This window comes from Pelophylax lessonae, assembly GCF_965119305.1.
Source record: "Pelophylax lessonae genome assembly, chromosome: 12".
Classification (NCBI taxonomy): Eukaryota; Metazoa; Chordata; class Amphibia; order Anura; family Ranidae; genus Pelophylax; species Pelophylax lessonae.
Window position 1 is genome coordinate 197,831,062 of NC_138779.1, and position 20,858 is coordinate 197,851,919.

A 20,858-nucleotide genomic window follows, 5' to 3' on the forward strand; every position below is an offset into this window, starting at 1 on the left:
GGATTTAAGTGACTTTGAACGTGGCTTGGTTGTTGGTGCCAGACGGGCTGGTCTGAGTATTTCAAAAACTGCTGATCATCTGGGATTTTCATGCACAAACAACTCTAGGGTTTACAGAGAAAGAGAAGCCCGAAGCAACAAAAAAAAAAATAGTGAAGGGCTAACATGACTGGGCAAGCAGGGGAATCATGGATAGAGAGGGTTAATTTTATAAGATGAGGATAGGAGGTTACACGTACAGTGAAGGGAGGGTACACAGTGGAAGATGGGACACCAAGGGGTCTTCAAGGTGGGATTGCAAAGTTCAGCCATTGGAGGAAGAACGTTGGAGAAGAAAGCTCCCACCCTCCCGACCCTACACTGGGGTCTTTGGACTGGGGTCTTTGGAGGCATTGTAAAATCTTCTGTGATTATCATATTTGGGACCCATCTAAGGTATGGAGTCCCATGTGGAATACCAGTTAATGGTGGTTTAACTGGTAGGTTGAACTGTGAGGTATCTGCAGAGAGTTGGGCTTGTCTCTGAGCCAGTGTGGTTCGGCTGGTTTAAGATGATAAAAAGGTAACAGTAACTCAAATAACCACTCATTACAACCGAGGTATGCAGAATACACACACATCGAACCTTGAAGTGGACTACAGCAGAAGAAACTGAGGCTACAATTCCCACAGGCTCACCAAAATTGGATAATAGAATATTGGAAGAACGTTGCCTGGTCTGATGAGACTTGATTTCAGCTTCGACATTCAGATGGTAGGGTCAAAATTTAGTGTAAACAACATAAAAGCATGGATCTATCCTGCCATGTATCACAGGTTCATGCTGCCTTGTATCAAAGGTTCAGGCTGGTGGTGTTGGTGGTGGTCAATAGTGTGAGGAATATTTTCTTGACTCGCTTTGGGCCCCTTAGTATCAACTGAGTATTGTTTAAACGCCACGGCCTACCTGAGTATTGTTGCTGACTATGTCCATCCCTTTATGACTACAGTGTCCCCATCTTCTGATGGCTCCTTCCAGCAGGATAATGCACCATGTCACAAAGCTCAAATATCTCACCACTGGTTTCCTGAATAGTGGCGGCCGGTGTATTGAGGGCGCACGGGCGCCGCCCCCCCCCCCCCCATCCATGCATCCGGCCCCCTAATCTGCATGCAGGGGCGCCGGACGCATGGAGCTTAATGGGTTTTTTTTTTTTTTTAAATCACCTGATTAGAGCCAGAGGCTCTAATAGGGTGATGCAAAGGGTGGTTCCGGGGCGCAGAGCAGTGCGCCCCGAGCCCACCCATTGTGTGACAATAGCGAATGAAAATTCGCTATTGTCACACCGATCCTCCTCCTGGCCAATCAGGAAGACGGTTTAATACCGGCTTCCTGATTGGCCGCAAGGCAAACCCCATGCCATTGGCCGAGGAGGAGGCGGGAGCGGGAGGACTCGAGGAAAGTGGAGCCGCACCGCCGGGGGACACAGTGAGGAGAAGCCGCCGGGACTGAAGAGAAGCCGTCGCCGTGGCTGCTCCAGGGCTCCTCGTAAGTGCACTGGTCTCGGGGGGGGGCCCACACTGCATTGAAGTGCACGCTGGTCTCTGCATTGAAGGGGCATGTACGCGCTGGTCACTGCATTGAAAGGGGTCATGTACGCTGGTCACTGCATTGAAAGGGGGCATGTAAGCTGGTCACTGCATTGAAAGGGGGCATGTATGCTGGTCACTGCATTGAAAGGGGGCATGTACGCTGGACACTGCACTGAAAGGGGGCATGTACGTTGGTCACTGCATTGAAAGGGGGCATGTACGCTGGTCAGTGCATTGAAAGGGGGCATGTATGCTGGTCACTGCATTGAAAGGGGGCATGTACGCTGGTCACTGCATTGAAAGGGGGCATGTACGTTGGTTACTGCATTGAAAGGGGGCATGTACGCTGGTCAGTGCATTGAAAGTGGGAATGTATGCTGGTCACTGCATTGAAAGGGGGCATGTACGCTGATCACTGCATTGAAAGGGGGCATGCACGCTGGTCACTGCATTGAAGGGGGCATGTACGCTGGTCTCTCTGCATTGAAAGGGGGCACGCTGGTCTCTCTGCATTGAAAGGGGGCAAGCTGGTCTCTCTGCATTGAAAGGGGGCACGCTGGTCTCTCAGCATTGAAAGGGGGCACACTATATTTTATTTACTGAAGGCCCCTTTCACACTCTTGCGACCTCAAAGTCACGCAATTACAGCGTTTTTTGCCGCAAAGCAATGCCTATTCCGTTTTTCTGTTTGCGCCCCCCCCCCCCCCCCAAATTTTGAGCACCAGCCGCCACTGTTCCTGAACTGAGGTCAATGTACTCCAATGGCCTCCACACTCACCACATCTCATCCAATAGAGCAGGGATCCTCAAACTACGGTCCTCCAGCTGTTGCGGAACTACACATCCCATGAGGCATTGTAAAACTCTGACATTCACAGACATGAAAATAGGCATGATGGGAATTGTAGTTCCGGAACAACTAGAGGGCCATAGTTTGAAGACCCCTGTGATAGAGCACTTTTGGGATGTGGTGGAACAGAAGATTGGCATCATGGATGCAGCCGACAAATCTGCAGCAACTGCGTGATGCTATCATGTCACTATGGACCAAAATCTCTGAGGAACGTTTCCAACACCTTGTTACAGTGCCGGGACAAGGTCATCCAGCGCCCAGGGCAAGGATGCCAAACTGAGCCCCCCTTCCCTTAGGGTTAGGGTCAAGATGCCCCCCCATCCCTGCAATAAACCATTGCACCCAGGGCAACTGGCCCTCCTGCCCACCCCTTGTCTTGTTGAATCTATTCCATTAGGAATGAAGGCAGTTCTGAAGGCAAAAGGGGGTCCAACCCGGTACTAGCAAGGTGTACCTAATAAAGTGGCCGATGAGTGTAAGGACCAATAATAAATAAAATAAATGAGCCCTAAGGAAGGGCTTCTTTTATATTCTATTTTCTTCATCTAGACAGGACCCCTTTAAACTGCCTTGCAGCTGACTGCCGCCTCCATTGCCATTTTCACGCAAGGGGTAAACCCGCCATTTCATCTCATTGCTCAGCAGAATTCTGAGACTGCTCCTCTGTGCTAACAGAGGCACTGAAACCGTTAACTTTTTTTTTTTTTTGGTAATAAAATAAAAGTCCTCCTGACAGCCATTGAACGGGCGCGGCAGCGAAAGAGTTATTATCCAAATGCGCATAAAAATAAGGGGGTCTACGGTTCTTAAAAATGGGGCAGGTCCCCCCACCTTTTTTTTTTTTAATGTGCCTTGACAAAATCCGGAGGGTCTCGGGGGGGGGTGGGGGGTCGTAAAGTGATCCAGGCCCGATGATTCTGCTACTAAGACGGTTTTGCATTTTGTAAAATGACGCACAAATCTTCCTCTGGCCGAAATCTTATTGGTCTGCTCCCCCCCACCCCACCCTCCCCTGTTCTGCCTGTACAAAATCTGTTCCATCTCCCCCCTTGCATTCTGCGTATAAAATGCCACACCCTTTAGGATGGGATGATCGAGAGCATTGAAGCAGCTTCGCAGTAACCCAAAGCTCTGCAAGCACCATGGCTGCGTCTGTCACCGTGCTCTGGCTGGTAGCTGCCTTTCTGGGAGGAGGTGAGGACTTTCTCTGCTAGCTGAACATCCATCCATCCATTCATGTCTGTTCCCTCTATAGGCACCTGCATGCATCTTACCTTATAAATTACCAAGGTATCTTAAAATAATCTGTATGTATTATTGATTAATGCATCCACAATAGGAGTCAACCTCCAATCCACCCCCCCCCCCCCCAAAAAAAAAAACAAAAAAAAAAAAAAAACAACAGGTAACCCCCTGCATACGTTGTTCAGTGTCCTCGACCCAAAGCCACTATTAATGCAGAAGGAAAAAAAAAAAGGTTCTTTATAGAACTGATAATTATATTTCGGCATGATTACATAAACTGAATAAAGGATCGCAGAGGAACGACTGTTCCCAAAGTTTTAAAGGGCCATTCATTCAATTTTGAGCAAAAATTTGGCTGCAGACATTTTTCAGCATGAGGGGTAATATTGGCAACACATCTTGCGACCGCGCCAATTGTTCCTCATTCCCTACGAAAACGGTAGCGGTTATGGGCGGCGTTCTTTATATCGTTGGGACAGGGACAGTGCAAAAAAAAAAAAAAGGGGGCAAAACTGGCAAATTTGTTGCATGGGGGGGGGGTAATCACTGTAAATACCTGCCTTTTTTTTTTTTTTTAATATTAACATATTATGTACAGTGAGGTTTGCACAAGAAATTGTAGGTGGAATAATTGCTGAATATAACTGCCATTTTTTTTAAAATAATATATTATGCGCAGTGAGGTTTGCACAAGAAATTGTAGCTGGAATAATTACTGAATATAACTGCTATTTTTATATATTAATATATTACACATAGTAAGGTTTGTACAAGAGGTTGTAGCTGGAATAATTGCTGAATATAACTGCCATTTTTTAATATTAATATATTAAGTACAGTGAGGTTTGCACAAGAAATTGTAGCTGGAATAATTGCTAAATATAACTGCCATTTTTTTATATTAATATATTACACATAGTAAGGTTTGTACAATAAGTTGTAGCTGGAATAATTGCTGAATATACCGTAACTGCCATTTTTTTATATTAATATATCACACATAGTAAGGTTTGTACAAGAAGTTGTAGGTGGAATAATTGCTGAATATAACTGCCATTTTTTATATTAATATATTACACATAGTAAGGTTTGTACAAGAAGTTGTAGCTGGAATAATTGCTGAATATAACTGCCATTTTTTTATATTAATATATTATGCACAGTGAGGTTTGCACAAGAAATTGTAGCTGGAATATTTGCTGAATATAACTGCCATTTTTTTATAATAATATATTACGCATAGTAAGGTTTGTACAAGAAGATGTAGCTGGAATAATTGCTGAATATAACTGCCATTTTTTTTTATATTAATATATTACACATAGTAGGGTTTGTACAAGGAATTGTAGCTGGAATAATTGCTGAATTTAACTGCCATTTTTTTATATTAATATATTACACATAGTAAGGTTTTGTACAAGGAATTGCAGCTGGAATAACTGCTGAATATAACTGCCATTTTTTTTTTATATTAATATATTACACATAGTAAGGTTTGTACAAGGAATTGTAGCTGGAGACCTGCTCCACCCAGCATGCTGCTACCTGTAGTACCTCCCCAAAAACACCCAGACAAATGGAAGGGAAATGATAACTGGGTGTTGCCTGAAGCATATTCTACCTTACCCTATTGTATCTTGGAATGTAAAATAGCAGTTGGCATCTTGTTGCTTGGGCCATCCCCATTCTTTTTTTTTTACAGCAACATGATAAAACAGTTGAAGGAAATAGGATCAAGAAATCTACAATAGGATCAAGGGATTTACAATACCATCAAGGAATGTATAAAAGGATCAAGGAATGTACAATAGGATCGATTGAGTGAACCAGTCAAAAGAGCTTACAATCTAAAGCAATGAAAAGGGGACAGGAAGAGCCAAAGGGATCAGTAGGATGGTGAGGATGGGAGGCTTTAGGTTATTATTCAGGTACTAATAGAAAAAGGGTCAATGAATCTACAATAGGATCGAGGAGTGTACAATAAGGTTGACTGAATCGGTCAAAGGAGCTTACAATCTAAAGCGATGAAAAGAGGACAAAAAGAGCCAAAGGGATCAGTAGGATGGGTGAGGATGGGAGGCTTTAGGTTATTATTCAGGTATTGAAAGAAAAAGGGTCAATGAATCTACAATAGGATCAAGGAATGTACAATAGGATCGAGTGAACCGGTCAAAGGAACTTACAATCGAAAGTGATGAGCAGGTGACAGAAAGAGCCAAAGGGGTCTGTAGGATGGGTGATGATGGGAGGCTTATGGTTATTATTCAGATATTGAAAGAAATAGGATCAATGAATGCACAATAGGATCGAGTGAACTGGTCAAAGGAGCTTGCAACCTACAGCAATGAATAGGAGACAGGAAGAGCCAAAGGGACCCGTAGGATGGGTGACGAAGGGAGGCTTAGGGTTATAATTCAGGTATTGTACAAAGGAATTGAGTAAACTGGCCAAAGGAGCTTGCAATCAAAAGCGATGAACAGGTGACAGGAAGAGCCAAAGGGATCAGTAGGATTGGTGATGATTGGAGGCTTAGGGTTATAATTCAGGTACTGAATGAAATAGGATCAATGAATCAACACTAGGATCAAGGAACGTACAATAGGATTGAGTGAACTGGTCAAAGGAGCTTGCAATCTAAAGCGATGAATAGGGTGACAGGAAGAAGCAAAGGGATCTTTAAGCTTAGTGACGATGGGAGGCTTAGGGTTATTTTATAGGTATTGAAACAAATAGGATCAATGAATCTACAACGGGGTCAGGGAATGTACAATAGGATCGAGTGAACTGGCCAAAGGAGCTTGTAATCTAACGCAATGAACAGGTGACAGCAAGAGCCAAAGGGATCTGTAGGATGGGTGACAACAGGAGGCTTAGGGTTGCTATTCAGATATTTAAAGGTATAGGATCAATAAATCTACAATGGGGTCAGGGAATGTACAATAGGATTGCGTAAAACGGCCAAAGGAGCTTGCAATCTAGAGCAATGAACAGGTGAAAGGAAGAAGCAATGGGATCAGCAAGATGGGTGACGATGGGATGCTTAGTGTTATTATTTAGGTTTTGAAAGAAATAGGATCAGGGAAGATACAACAGGATCAAGGACTGTACAATTGGGTCAAGTGACCCACTCAGCTTGCAATCTAAAATGATAAACAGGTGGCAGAAAGAGCCAAAGGGATCTGTAGGATGGGTGACGACAGGAGGCTTGGGGTTGCTATTCAGGTATTGAAAGACATAGGATCGATGGATCTACAATAGAATCAAGGAATGTAAAATAGGATCAAGTGAACCGGCCAAAGGAGCTTGCAATCGAAAGCGTTAACAGGTGACAGAAAGAAGCAAAATGATCTGTAAGAAGGGTGATGATTGGAGGCTAAGGGTTATTATTTAGGTTTTGAAAGAAATAGGATCAGTGAAGATACAATAGGATCAAGGATTGTGCAATAGAATCAAGTGAACCAGCCAAAGGAGCTTGCAATCTAAAGCGTTAACAGGTGACAGGACGAAGAAAAATGATCTGTAAGAAGGGTGATGATAGGAGGCTTAGGGTTATTATTTAGGTTTTGAAAGAAATAGGATCAGTGAAGATACAATAGGATCAAGGATTGTGCAATAGAATCAAGTGAACCAGCCAAAGGAGCTTGCAATCTAAAGCGTTAACAGGTGACAGGACGAAGCAAAATGATCTGTAAGAAGGGTGATGATAGGAGGCTTAGGGTTATTATTTAGGTTTTGAAAGAAATAGGATCAAGGAAGATACAATAGGATCAAGGACTGTACAATAGGGTCAAGTGACCCGCTCAGCTTGCAATCTAAAATGATGAACAGGTGGCAGAAAGAGCCATAGGGATCTGTAGGATGGGTGACGACAGGAGGTTTAGAGTTGTTATTCAGGTATTGAAAAAAACAGGATCAATGAATGCACCATAGGATCGAGAAATGTACAATAGGATCGAGTGAACCGGTCAAAGGAGCTTGCAATCTAACAGGTGAACAGGTGACAGCAAGAGCCAAAGTGGATCTATAGGATGGGTTATGATATGAATAGCTGGGTCCAATCCTGCTTCCAAGTTTGTAAGTGCGCAGTTTTCAGTGTCTGGGTTATGTCTGGTTGTGACGCACATCGAACAGGCTTGCTGGATGTCCTCACTGCAGGGATACAGAAAATGAGACAGATTATCACAGGGAGAGCGAGGGGAAGAAATAGAGAAGGGGGAGAGATACAAGCAGGGTGATAGGGAGAGATACAGGCAGGGATAGGGAGAGATACAGGCAGGGATAGGGAGAGATACAGACAGGGTGATAGGGAGAGATACAGACAGGGTGATAGGGAGAGATACAGACAGGGATAGGGAGAGATACAGACAGGGATAGGGAGAGATACAGACATGGATATGGAGAGATACAGACAGGGATAGGGAGAGATACAGGCAGGGATATGGAGAGATACAGACAGGGATAGGGAGAGATACAGACAGGGATAGGGAGAGATACAGACATGGATATGGAGAGATACAGACAGGGATAGGGAGAGATACAGGCAGGGATATGGAGAGATACAGACAGGGATAGGGAGAGATACAGGCAGGGATAGGGAGAGATACAGGCAGGGTGATAGGGAGAGATACAGACAGGGTGATAGGGAGAGATACAGACAGGGTGATAGGGAGAGATACAGACAGGGATAGGGAGAGATACAAGCAGGGATAGGGAGAGATACAGACAGGGATAGGGAGAGATACAGACAGGGATAGGGAGAGATACAGACAGGGTGATAGGGAGAGATACAGACAGGGATAGGGAGAGATACAGACAGGGTGATAGGGAGAGATACAGGCAGGGATAGGGAGAGATACAGACAGGGTGATAGGGAGAGATACAGACAGGGATAGGGAGAGATACAGGCAGGGTGATAGGGAGAGATACAGACAGGGATAGGGAGAGATACAGGCAGGGTGATAGGGAGAGATACAGACAGGGTGATAGGGAGAGATACAGACAGGGTGATAGGGAGAGATACAGGCAGGGTGATAGGGAGAGATACAAGCAGGGATAGGGAGAGATACAGACAGGGTGATAGGGAGAGATACAGACAGGGATAGGGAGAGATACAGACAGGGTGATAGGGAGAGATACAGACAGGGATAGGGAGAGATACAGACAGGGTGATAGGGAGAGATACAGACAGGGTGATAGGGAGAGATACAGACAGGGTGATAGGGAAAGATACAGGCAGGGTGATAGGGAGAGATACAAGCAGGGATAGGGAGAGATACAGACAGGGATAGGGAGAGATACAGACAGGGATAGGGAGAGATACAGACAGGGTGATAGGGAGAGATACAGACAGGGATAGGGAGAGATACAGGCAGGGATAGGGAGAGATACAGACAGGGTGATAGGGAGAGATACAGACAGGGTGATAGGGAGAGATACAGACAGGGATAGGGAGAGATACAGACAGGGATAGGGAGAGATACAGACAGGGTGATAGGGAGAGATACAGACAGGGATAGGGAGAGATACAGACAGGGATAGGGAGAGATACAGACAGGGTGATAGGGAGAGATACAGACAGGGATAGGGAGAGATACAGACAGGGTGATAGGGAGAGATACAGACAGGGATAGGGAGAGATACAGACAGGGTGATAGGGAGAGATACAGACAGGGATAGGGAGAGATACAGACAGGGTGATAGGGAGAGATACAGACAGGGATAGGGAGAGATACAGACAGGGTGATAGGGAGAGATACAGACAGGGATAGGGAGAGACAAAGAAAATTCTAGAGGCAGACATACAGAATTAGACATAGTATACTGTATATCTATAGATATATAGATCTATATATCTATATAGTATATATTTATAGATATAGATAGCTCTATCTATCTATCTATCTATCTATCTATCTATCTATCTATCTATCTATCTATCTATCTATCTATCTATCTATCTATCTATCTATCTATCTATCTAATTTATCTCTCTCTCTATATATATACTGTATATATGTGTGTGTATATATATATATATATCATTATATAATATAATGCAAAAATATGCAACCTCCATACAGCCAAGGTTCCCGTCCCTGTTCCGGATGTGCCAAGTACATGAAGTACAGCACCCCCCCCCCCTTTTTTCCTTGGGGACTGCAGGTAGACGATAACATCTAATTGAGATCTCATCCCCCAATAGACAGCCCGCTGACCTCACAGCCATTAGCGAGATAGCAAATGGAAAGTCATTTGGCAATAAACCCCCGTCAGGCTGATAGAATAATTGACTTGCTGAAACTGTTCCAGCTGCAGACCGGCTTATTTTATTATTTATTGTTCTGCGTTTGCTACTTGACTCCTTTTTTTTTTTTCGTTTTTTTTTACTGTTTTAATTCAATTATTTAGAAATTGTTTGGGAGCTGAACTCCTGTGCTGATATAAAAAAACACAAGAATGAATGCAAAGAGAGTAAGTGGGTACCTGCATCGGCCTTTTAGTGTCGGTTCACACTATGGCGATCCGGGGGGCGACTAGTGAAGTCGCCGTGCACCGTGACTTCGGCGCGACTTGCACGGATTTCACATAATGGAAGTCAATGCAAGTCGCTCCAACTTCGGTCAAAAGTAGTGCAGGAACTATTTTCTAAGTCGGAGCGGCTTGAGTCGCTTCTATTAGAACGGTTCCCATAGCACTGAATGGACCGCGACTTGTCAGGCGGCCAAGTCGCCTGAAAAGTCGCGGTAGTGTGAACCGGGACTTATGTCACGTACACACGTACCGGTCGTCGGCCGACCGATCGGCCGTCTTTTGTCCAGGGCTGTCCTGTCGGTTGAAAAGTGCAAAAGACTGCACACTAATTTTTTCGGCCAACAACAGCCGACTGCAGAAGTGATGTCATGTGATGGTTAACTTTCCATGTGTTTTTCTTCTATGAGCATGCCCAGTCTTGCAAATCTGCTGATTGTCGGCCGAATTCTGTACTGACTGGCGAACAATCCGCCGCTCTGGTGTCGGCATACAAAAATTTTAATGCCTGCACGACAGATTCTGTTCGGCCGAAAATGCGCTGTCGGCTGTCGGAAGCATCATACTAACAAGCCTACAATCGGCCGATCGGTCGTCGGCCGAATATTTACGGCCGACAATCGGTACGTGTGTATGGGGCATTATAGTCCCTGTACAGCAGAGCTCAGACTGGAAGAGGGAGAGGGAGCACAAGGAGCCAATCAGTTCACTATTATAAAAGATTTATATAGCACCAATAATTTGCACAGGGCTTTACTGAGATGGTACAACCTCCAATACAAAGGGGAGGTTGTGTGCAGTCAAGAAACCTGCTGATAGGAGAAGAAAATACAGCGATATAGAGATGACATCATCGATGGGCTGCTTATCACTGCCCAGTTGCAGGCTGGGGCGGGTCCAGGAAAGCCTGGGCTCAGGGGAAGCAAGTTCAACTACTGTAGGTTGACCTTCAGACTGAGGACATCTAGTGGCAGAGAAAAAGTATTGCGGAGGAAAGCTCCGGATTAAAGGTGAATCTTTCAGCGAAAGATGGTTTAGTTGTAATGGTCTATTCATCTTTATCTTGTTTTTAGCTGGAGTTCAGCTTTGAAATGTATAAGTTCCCACCCCCACCACCACCATCACCACACCACCCACCCATTCACTACCACCCACCACCATCACCACCACCACCACCCACCCATCCACCACCACCACCACCCCCAGTCCACCACCACACAACCCCACCACAACCACCCACCACCACCATCACCCATTCACCCATCCACCACCACCACCAGTCCACCACCACACAACCCCACCACAACCACCCACCACCACCCACCCATCCACCACCATTACCACCACCACCCCACCCCCACCATAACCACCCACCCATCCACCACCACCCACCACCATCCTCACCACCCACCACCACCACCCACCACCCCACTCCAGAAAAAAAAAACAAAAAAAAGTATAATTTCACTTTTGACAGTTAGTGGGAACCAGTGACACTAATACAGTGATCAGTGCTAAACAAAATATGCACTGTCACTGTACTAATGGCACTGGCTGGGAAGGGGTTAAACATCTAGGGGCATCAAAGGGTTAACTGTGTGCCTAGCCAGTGTTTTTTTGTGTAGTATGTGTGGTGCTTTCTCTAAGGGATGTGCTGGATTTTACTCCCTGCTTTGGAGGGCAACAAAATCCAGCACATCCCTGCTGACAGGATGGAGCTCTGTATTGTTTTTACATAGGCAGAGCTCCGGTCCAGTGTGTCTCCTAACCGATCAGCGTGTGCCGGTGGACCTCCATTGGCCGGCACCCGCTGATCGGCTTCTGCTGTGACTAATCGCAGCAGAAGCAGCGCTCTCCCTACCCGAGAGTGCAGAGCCAGCCATGTAATATGTACAGCGGCTGCCCTGTAGCAGTAAATCTATTATGGGGCGGTCGGCAAAAGCTAATCAATGATTCAGCAACCAATTCCCAACAGACATATACAAAAGTGGGCACACCTTCCTTATTACCTTACATAGGTTGTTCAAATTTCACATGTTGGTAGAGTAAGTCTTCCTTTTTTACAGTAACTCTTCCATAGGTGTGCCCAGCCTATTGCATTAGGGTGTGCACCCCAAAGTTTAAATACACATGCATATGTGTGCCTACATGTATATGGCCCTGGTACATTGCGCTCCCTGCTGGCACAGTGAAATAGAAGTGCGTGGCACTTCTCTTATGGCAGAGCAGGTCAGAGGGAGATCTTTCCCATCTCCAGACTGGCAAACAGAGCGATAATGCTAATGTGCCCTAGGTGATTAGGGTGTGCCCAGGCACACCCGACACACCCTGTGCGCACGCCTATGAACTCTTCTTCTTTTTCTTGCTCAATCATTTTTTTTAGGTCTCAAAGGAAACAGTACAGAAAATTCATAACAAACCATAGCAGTAGGATAATGTGCATTAACCACTTCTGGACCAGAAGGATTTCCCCCCTTAATGACCAGGCCATTTTTAGCAATTCAGCACTGCGTTACTTTAACAGACAATTGCGCAGTTGTGCAACGCTGTACCCAAATAAAATTGATGTCCTTTTTTTCCCACAAATAGAGTTTTCTTTTGGTGGTATTTGATCACCTCTGCGATTTTTATTTTTTGCGCTATAAACAAAAAAAAGAGCGACAATTCTGAAAAAAAAAAAAAACATAAAACATTCCCCTCTGGGTGATTTCTGTACATTACAAGGATTTTAACAAACTTTGCTGCAGATTCCTAATTTTTATTATTCTAAAGAAATAGCTGTTTGTTTGTATGTGTCCATGTGCCAAGGGAACCTGTATAGGAGTGATGTTATAATTATCAATCAGCTGCTGAACCTGCAGTGTTCTAATGAGGAAAGTGCCAGGGTCTGCATCTCCTTAGACCTGATTTCCTTTGGGAGTATCTCACCAAAAATGACATGATTGTTGCAGGGGATGCCCAAAAATATGACTTGTATCTTCGTGAAGACTTCTGAGAAAATCAGTGAGCCAATCACACAAGCAGGAAATTACATTTCGGGGGGGGGGGGGGGCACGTTCTGTACACAGTAATGTCACCTCCAGGTTGTGATATTGCATTTTACAAAAAATTACAGCAGCTGCAGATTGAAAAGGAAAACAAATTTTTAATAACATTCAATAAGACTCGATTCACACTAGCGCGACTTGGTCATCCTAACAAGTCGCGCTCCCTCGCGGTCCATTGACCGCTACAGGACCCATTCTATTAGGAGCGACACAAGTCGCTCCGACTTAGAAAAAGGGTCCTGTACTACTTCGGGGCGGCCTCGGAGCGACTTGCATAGACTTCCATTATGTGAAGTCCGTGCAAGTCGCTCCGAAGTCGCGGTGCATAGGACTTCACAAGTCGCCCCCGAAGTAATACAGAATCGTGCCGCCCCAGTGTGAACCGACTCTAAGGCCCCGTTCACACTGGGGCGATCCGACTTCCCGGGGCGACCTCCGAGGTCGCGGTGCGAGCAGCGCGCCGCGACCTCGGAGTGGCCGGCACGGACTTCATAACATTGAAGTCTATGACGGTCGCTCCGGGTCGCCCCAAAGAAGCTCCGGACCCTTTTTCTAAGTCGGAGCGACTTGTGTCGCTCTTATTAGAACGGGTCCGCAGCTTCCCTATGGAAGGCGACCTACGGCGACCTGTGAGGCGACCAGGTCGCCCCAGTGTGAACGGGGACTTACAATTTGACTTGTGTAGCAGTTATATATGTTATAATATTTTTTTTTTATTTACAATTTTTTTGCTTTTATTTTTCCCCACGAAAGTGGAGTTACCCTTTAGACTCCATTCACACTGGGGCGACCTCTCAGGCGACCTGGTCGCCTGACAGGTCGCTGTAGGTCGCCTGCCATAGAGTAGCTGTGGACCCGTTCTAATAGGAGCAACACAAGTCGCTCCGACTTAGAAAAAGGGTCCGGAGCTTCTTTGGGGCGACCCGGAGCGACCTGCATTGACTTCAATGATATGAAGTCCGTGCCGGCCGCTCCGAGGTCGCGGGCGACCTGTGAGGTCGCCCCGGCAAGTAGCGTCGCCCCAGTGTGAACGGGGTCTTAGGGGGAAGAAAGACTAAAGATATAAGAAGAGGGGAGAAGATAGAGATGGAACGCAAGAGGGGAGGGAAGAAAGCAAAAGTTTAGGGGACTAAAGGTGGGAAACGGGTGGTTGACCGGGGGGGGGGGTCAATGCTCAGCGGCTTGTGTTGTTGGATGCCATAAGTGATCATTAAGACCCCGTTCACACTGGGGCGACTTGCCAGGCGACTTGGTCGTCTGACAAGTCGCCGTGGGTCGCCTGCCATAGAGTAGCACAGGAGCCGTTCTAATAGGAGCGACACAAGTTGCTCCGACTTAGAAAAAGGGTCCTGAGCTTCTTTGGGGCGACCCGGAGCGACCTGCATTGACTTCAATGATATGAAGTCCGTGCCGGCCGCTCCGAGGTCTTCACAGGTCGCCCCGGCAAGTCGGGTCGCGCCTGTGTGAACCGGCTCTTAAGGTCCAATAAGCGATGGTCATAGGATGTTGGATGGAAGGCCTTGTGGGGTCCTAGATTTTACAGAATTTGGCCATGTAGTTTTGGAGACCTGTCGTTAGTTTTCGTTGACCATGGTCCAATGCATGTGAGATTTGACCTCAGCAAAAGGTATGTTTCTTGTTAGCCAGGACTTTGACTCTACTTGTTTTGCAGCCATGAGGACATCAATCATTAGGGAAAATTGAGCTTTAGAGATCCCATCAGGTTTGCAATTAAGTAAGGCTCCTGATGGGTTTGGTATCTTCTTCTTCATTTTCATTGCAGGTAAATTAATGGATTCCAAGCAGAAGCAACATGCGGTCATTGAGTTCTTGATGAAGGAGGGATGTAGGCTGGCCAACATCCATAGAAGGCTACAAGATGCTTACAGAGATGTCACCGTTGACAAGAGCCACTAATGACAAGACATTGCTCTTGTCAATGGTGTCATCTCTGTAAGCATTTTGTAGCCTTCTATGGATGTTGGCCAGCCTACATCCCTCCTTCATCAAGAACTCAATGACGGCATGTTGCTTCTGCTTGGAATCCATGATTTACCTGCAATGAAGAATAAGCGATCCTGTAGAGGAAGAGTTACTCTACCAACATGTGAAAATTTGAATGACCTACGTGAGTAATGAAAAAAAGTTATGCAAAGATAGAAGAATATGATCCGAAGCAAACACAATGACGTGCCTCCATCCCTATTGGTTTATGCAAACAGAGAACAGAAGTCGTGGGACTTTAACCACTTCAGCTCCGGAAGGATTTGCTCCCTTAATGACCAGGCCATTTTTTGCGATTCGGCACTGCATTACTTTAATGAAAAATTGCGCGATCGTGCGACGCTGTACCCAAATACAATTGATGTCCTTTTTATCCCCACAAATAGAGATTTCTTTTGGTGGTATTTGGTCACCTGTGCAGTTTTTAGATTTTGCGCTAAAAACAAAAAAAGAGCGACAATTTAAAAAAAAAAACACAATATTTTTTACTTTCTGCTATAAAACATTCCCAATAAAAAAATTTAAAAATCGAATTTTTTTATCAGTTTATGCCAATTTGTATTCTGCTACATATTTTTGGTAAAAAAAAAATCCCAAAAAGCATATTTTAGCCACTTCTGGACCGGAAGGATTTGCCCCCTTGATGACCAGGCCATATTTTGCGATTCGGCACTGCGTTACTTTAACGGACAATCGCACATTCGTGCAACGCTGTACCTAAATACAATCGATGTCCTTTTTATCCCCACAAACAGAGCTTTCTTTTGGTGGTATTTGATCACCTCTGCGGTTTTTAGATTTTGCACTATAAACAAAAAAAGAGCGACAATTTTGAAAAAAAAACACAATATTTTTCACTTTCTGCTATAAAACATTCCCAATAAAAAAAATGTAAACTCATTTTTTTTATCAATTAATGCCAATTTGTATTCTGCTACATATTTTTGATTAAATTATGATTAAAATCCCAAAAAGCGTATTTTAACCACTTCTGGACCGGAAGGATTTGCTCCCTTAATCACCAGGCCATTTTTTGCGATTCGGCGCTGTGTTACTTTAACAAAAAATTGCGCGATCGTGCGGCGCTGTACCACGCGCTATAAACAAAAAAAGAGCGACAATTTTGAAAAAAAAAAACCAATATTTTTTACATTCTGCTACTATTTTTTTTTATCAGTTAATGCCAGTTTGTATTCTGCTACATATTTTTGGTAAAAAAAAAAAAATCCCAAAAAGCGTATTTTAGCCACTTCTGGACCGGAAAGGATTTTCCCCCTTAATGACCAGGCCATATTTTGCGATTCGGCACTGCGTTACTTTAACGGACAATTGCACAGTTGTGCGACGATGTACCCAAATAAAATTGACGTCCTTTTTTTCTGACAAATAGAGCTTTCTTTTGGTGGTATTTGATCACCTGTGTGATTTTTTATTTTTTGCGCTATAAAACAAAAAAATAGGGACAATTCTGAAAAAAAATATATATATATATATATATTTTTCACATTCTGCTATATATAAAATTCCCAAAAAAAAAGAAATTTAAAAATCAAAATTTTTTAACATTTTAGGCCAATTTGTTTTCTGCTACATATTTTTGGTAAAAGAAAAAAATCCCAATAAGCGTATTTTGATTGGTTTGTGCAAAAGTTATCGCGTCTATTATCTACGGGAAAGATTTATGTCATTTTTATTGTTTTTTTTTTTTTTTTTTACTAATAATGGCGGCGATCTGCGATTTTTTGCGGGACATTGCGGCGGACAGATCGGATCCCTAACTGCCATTTTTGACACTTTTGGGGGTACCAGTGACATTACTACAGTAATCAGTGCTAAAAATATGCACTGTTACAGTAATAATGACAGGGAAGGGGTTAACACAGTAAGTGATCAAGGGGTTAAATGTGTACCTAGGGGCGTGTTTCTAACTGTATGAGGGCGGGGCTTGAGAAATGATCACAGAGACCTGTGTTCCTATATAGAAGGTTCACATGAGCTCTATGATCATTCCAGGGTGAAGAACGGTCAGCTTGGTTTACAACAGCTGACTGTACTTCTCTCTCAGCGGGGAACGATCGTGGGTGTCAGGCGGCAATCGGAGCCACCTGGCCCGTGCATCGGCATCCCCGCTGCCGAGTCGGGGCAGGAACGCACCGCCGGCGGCACGTGCTCACCCCCTAGCTGCAGGCGTGCGACCGACGTATACCTACGTCCGTTTGCGCAGGAGGGTCGCCTTGCCACAGTATAACTGCGGCGGGTGGTTGGAAAGTGGTTAATTGATTATAGCTTTTACAAACTACGGGATAGATTTTTTTTTTTTATTAGTAATGGCGGCGATCAGCGATTTGTAGTGGGACTGCGACATTGCGGCGGACAGATCGGACCCCTAACTGACATTTTTGACACTTTTTGGGGATACCAGTGACATTACTACAGTAATCAGTGCTAAATAATATGCACTTATTATATATATATATGTGATTATGTGATGAATATTTGATTATGCGCAGCTAAACCGCCCTGCCGCAGTAAATCTGCGCAGGGCGGTCGACAAGTGGTTAAAGGTCCTTTATAAGGACTACCTACGTAGTTTTCCTTTTTTTTTTAGATTTTCCTCCTCTCCTTGGTGCAGCAAATAGGAGGAAAAGTCACTCTACTAACACGTGAAATTTGAATAACCTATTCAACTCAACTCCGGAAGGTTTTACCCCTTTCATGGCCAGGCCATTTTTGTACTATTCAGCACTGCGCTATATTTAACTGGTAATTGCAGGGTCATTCTACACTGCACCCAAACTAAATTTATATCATTTTTTTCACACAAATAGTGCTTTCTTTTGGTGGTATTTGATCAACACTGAGGCTGCATTCACATGTCAGCGTATAATCGCGGGCAGAACCGCCGCGGTTCCGCCCACGATTCGGAGATTTATTGCAAATCGCGGGACGCCTAGCGTTGCCCGTTGATTTGCAATAGCCCCCCAAACGCTGAGCGATGTTGCCGCGATTTACGCCCGCTGAATCGTGGCAACATCGCGCAAACAAAATCGCGGGACGCAATACGCTCCAAAAAAGTACAAGAGCTTCTTTGGAGCGTATTGCGTCCCGCGATTCTGTTTGCGCGATGTTGCCGCGATTCGGCGGGCGTAAATCGCGGCAACATCGCTCGGCGTTTGGGGGGCTATTGCAAATCAACGGGCAACGCTAGGCGTCCCGCGATTTGCAATAAATCTCCGAATCGCGGGCGGAACCGCGGCATGTGAATGCAGCCTGAGTTTTTTTATTTTGTATTATATAAACAGAAAAAGACAAAATTTTTGAAAATAAACAATATTTTTTACTTTCTGCTATAAAACATATTCAATAAAAAAAAAATTTAATTTTAAAAATAAGATTTCTTGATAAATTTAAACCACAATGTATTCTTCTACATTTCTTTGAAAAAAAAAAAAAATCCCAAAAAGCATTTATTATTTGGTTTGTGTGAAAGTTATAGCGTCTACAAATTATGGTATATATGCTGGAATTTTTATTTATTTATTTTATTTATTTATTTATTTTTTTTTATTTATTTTTTTATAATAGTAATGGCGGTGATCAGCAATTGATTTGCGTGATAGTTATAGTGTCTACAAACGATGGTATACATACTGGAATTTATTTTTATTTTTTTTTTCATACTAGTAATGGCGATGATCAGTGACTTATAGTGGGACTGTGATAGTGCGGCGGAAACTCTGACACTAACTGACACTGGGTAGGAACTGACTAAATGACACTAACATCACAAGTGACACTAAGGCTGCATTCACATGTCAGCGTTTGCCTAGCGTGGCCTAGCGTTGCCCGTTGATTTGCAATAGCCCCCCAAACGCCGAGTGATGTTGCCGCGATTTCCGCCTGCCGAATCGCGGCAACATCGCGCAAACAAAATCGCGGGACGCAATACGCTCCAAAGAAGCTCTTGTGCTAAGCGTCCCGCGATTTGCAATAAGTCTCCGGATCGCGGGCGGAACCGCGGCGGTTCTGCCCGCGATCCATACGCTCACATGTGAACGGAGCCTAATACAGTGAACAGTGCTAATACTATTTAGGGGGTCTTCAAACTACGGCCCTCCAGTAGTTCAGGAACTACAATTCCCATCATGCCTCTTCATGTCTGTGAATGTCAGAGTTTTACTATGCCTCATGGGATGTGTAGTTCTGCAACAGCTGTAGGGCCGTCGTTTGGGGATCCCTGCTATACATCATACCTTCCAACTTTTTTAGATGGTATGTAGGCATAGGGCACACCCCCCTGCCACGCCCCCTTAAAGGAGAATTATACAACAAAAATTATTAGTTAACCACTTCAATACCGGGCACTTTTCCCTCTTCCTGCCCAGGCCAATTTATAGCTTTTAGCGCTGTTGCCTTTTGAATGACAATTGCGCGGTCGTGTGACGCTTTACCTAAATCAGATTTATGTAATTTTTTTCCCCACAAATAGAGTTTTCGTATTTGATCGGTTTTTGGTGGTATTTGATCGCCGCAAGGTTTTTTCTATTTTGCTAAACAAATAAAAAAAGACAGAAAAGTTTGAAAAAAAAAAAAGATTTTTTGTTTATGTTATAAAATTTTGTAAATAGATACGTTTTTTCCTGCACTGATGAGCACTGATGAGGCCGCACTGACAGGCAATGATGAGGAGGCACTGATGGGGTTGCACTAATATGCGATACTGATAGGCAGCACTGATATGCAGCACTGATGGGCACTGATATGTGGCACTGATAGGTAGCACTGATATGGAGCATTGGTGGGCACTGATAGGCGGCACTGATGGGCACTGATATGTGGCACTGATAGGTAGCACTGATATGGAGCATTGGTGGGCACTGATAGGCGGCACTGATGGGCACTGATAGGCGGCACTAATGGGCACTGATGGGCACTAATCATGGGCACTGATAGGCGGCACTGATGGGCGGCACTGATGGGCACTGATAGGCGGCACTAATGGGCACTGATGGGCACTAATCATGGGCACTGATAGGCGGCACTGATGGGCGGCACTGATGGGCACTGGTGGGCGGCACTGATAGATGGCAATGATGGGCACTGGTGGGCAGCACTGATAGGGAGGGCACTGACAGGCTCCCTGAGCCCTGATTGCCATCCCTGGTGGCCATGGTGGGCATCCGTGGGGTTATGGGTGGCCATTCCTAGGGTCATGGGTGGGCATCCCTGGTGGTTCTAGTGGCACCCCCCCCCCCAAGGGTCTGCACTGGTAATCAATGCTCTGATTACCAGTGCAGACCGACCCCCCCCCCCCCCCCGTCAGGAGAGCCGCAGATCGGCTCTCCTCTACTCGTGCCTGTCAGGCACGAACTGAGGAGAGCCAATCAACGGCTCTTCCTATTTACTATGTGACCAGCCGTAATTGGACACAGCTGGTCACATGGTAAAGAGCCTACATCCGAGATCGGAGATGCGGTGTGTCAGGATGACACGCCGCATCACCGATCGCCGCTCTGCGCGCCCCCAGGGGCGCATTATCCTGCCGCCGTCATATGACGTCCGGTCAGGATAATGTAACCACCTTCGCCCCGTCATTTGCCTATAGGGTG

The 20,858-nt window shown here is 45.0% G+C and overlaps 1 protein-coding gene across 1 annotated transcript in view; it reads left to right on the top strand.

Annotated features, from left to right (window-relative positions):
• The first annotated feature begins 3,443 nt into the window (after nucleotides 1–3,443).
• LOC309567691 (phospholipase A2 inhibitor gamma subunit B-like) overlaps nucleotides 3,444–20,858 on the top strand; it is a 48,570-nt gene continuing 31,155 nt past the window's right edge. The window contains exon 1 of the mRNA XM_082273128.1: nucleotides 3,444–3,619. Coding sequence (XP_082129254.1) covers nucleotides 3,568–3,619 — 52 coding nt within the window. The 5' untranslated portion in view covers nucleotides 3,444–3,567. The remainder of the gene's footprint in view (nucleotides 3,620–20,858) is intronic.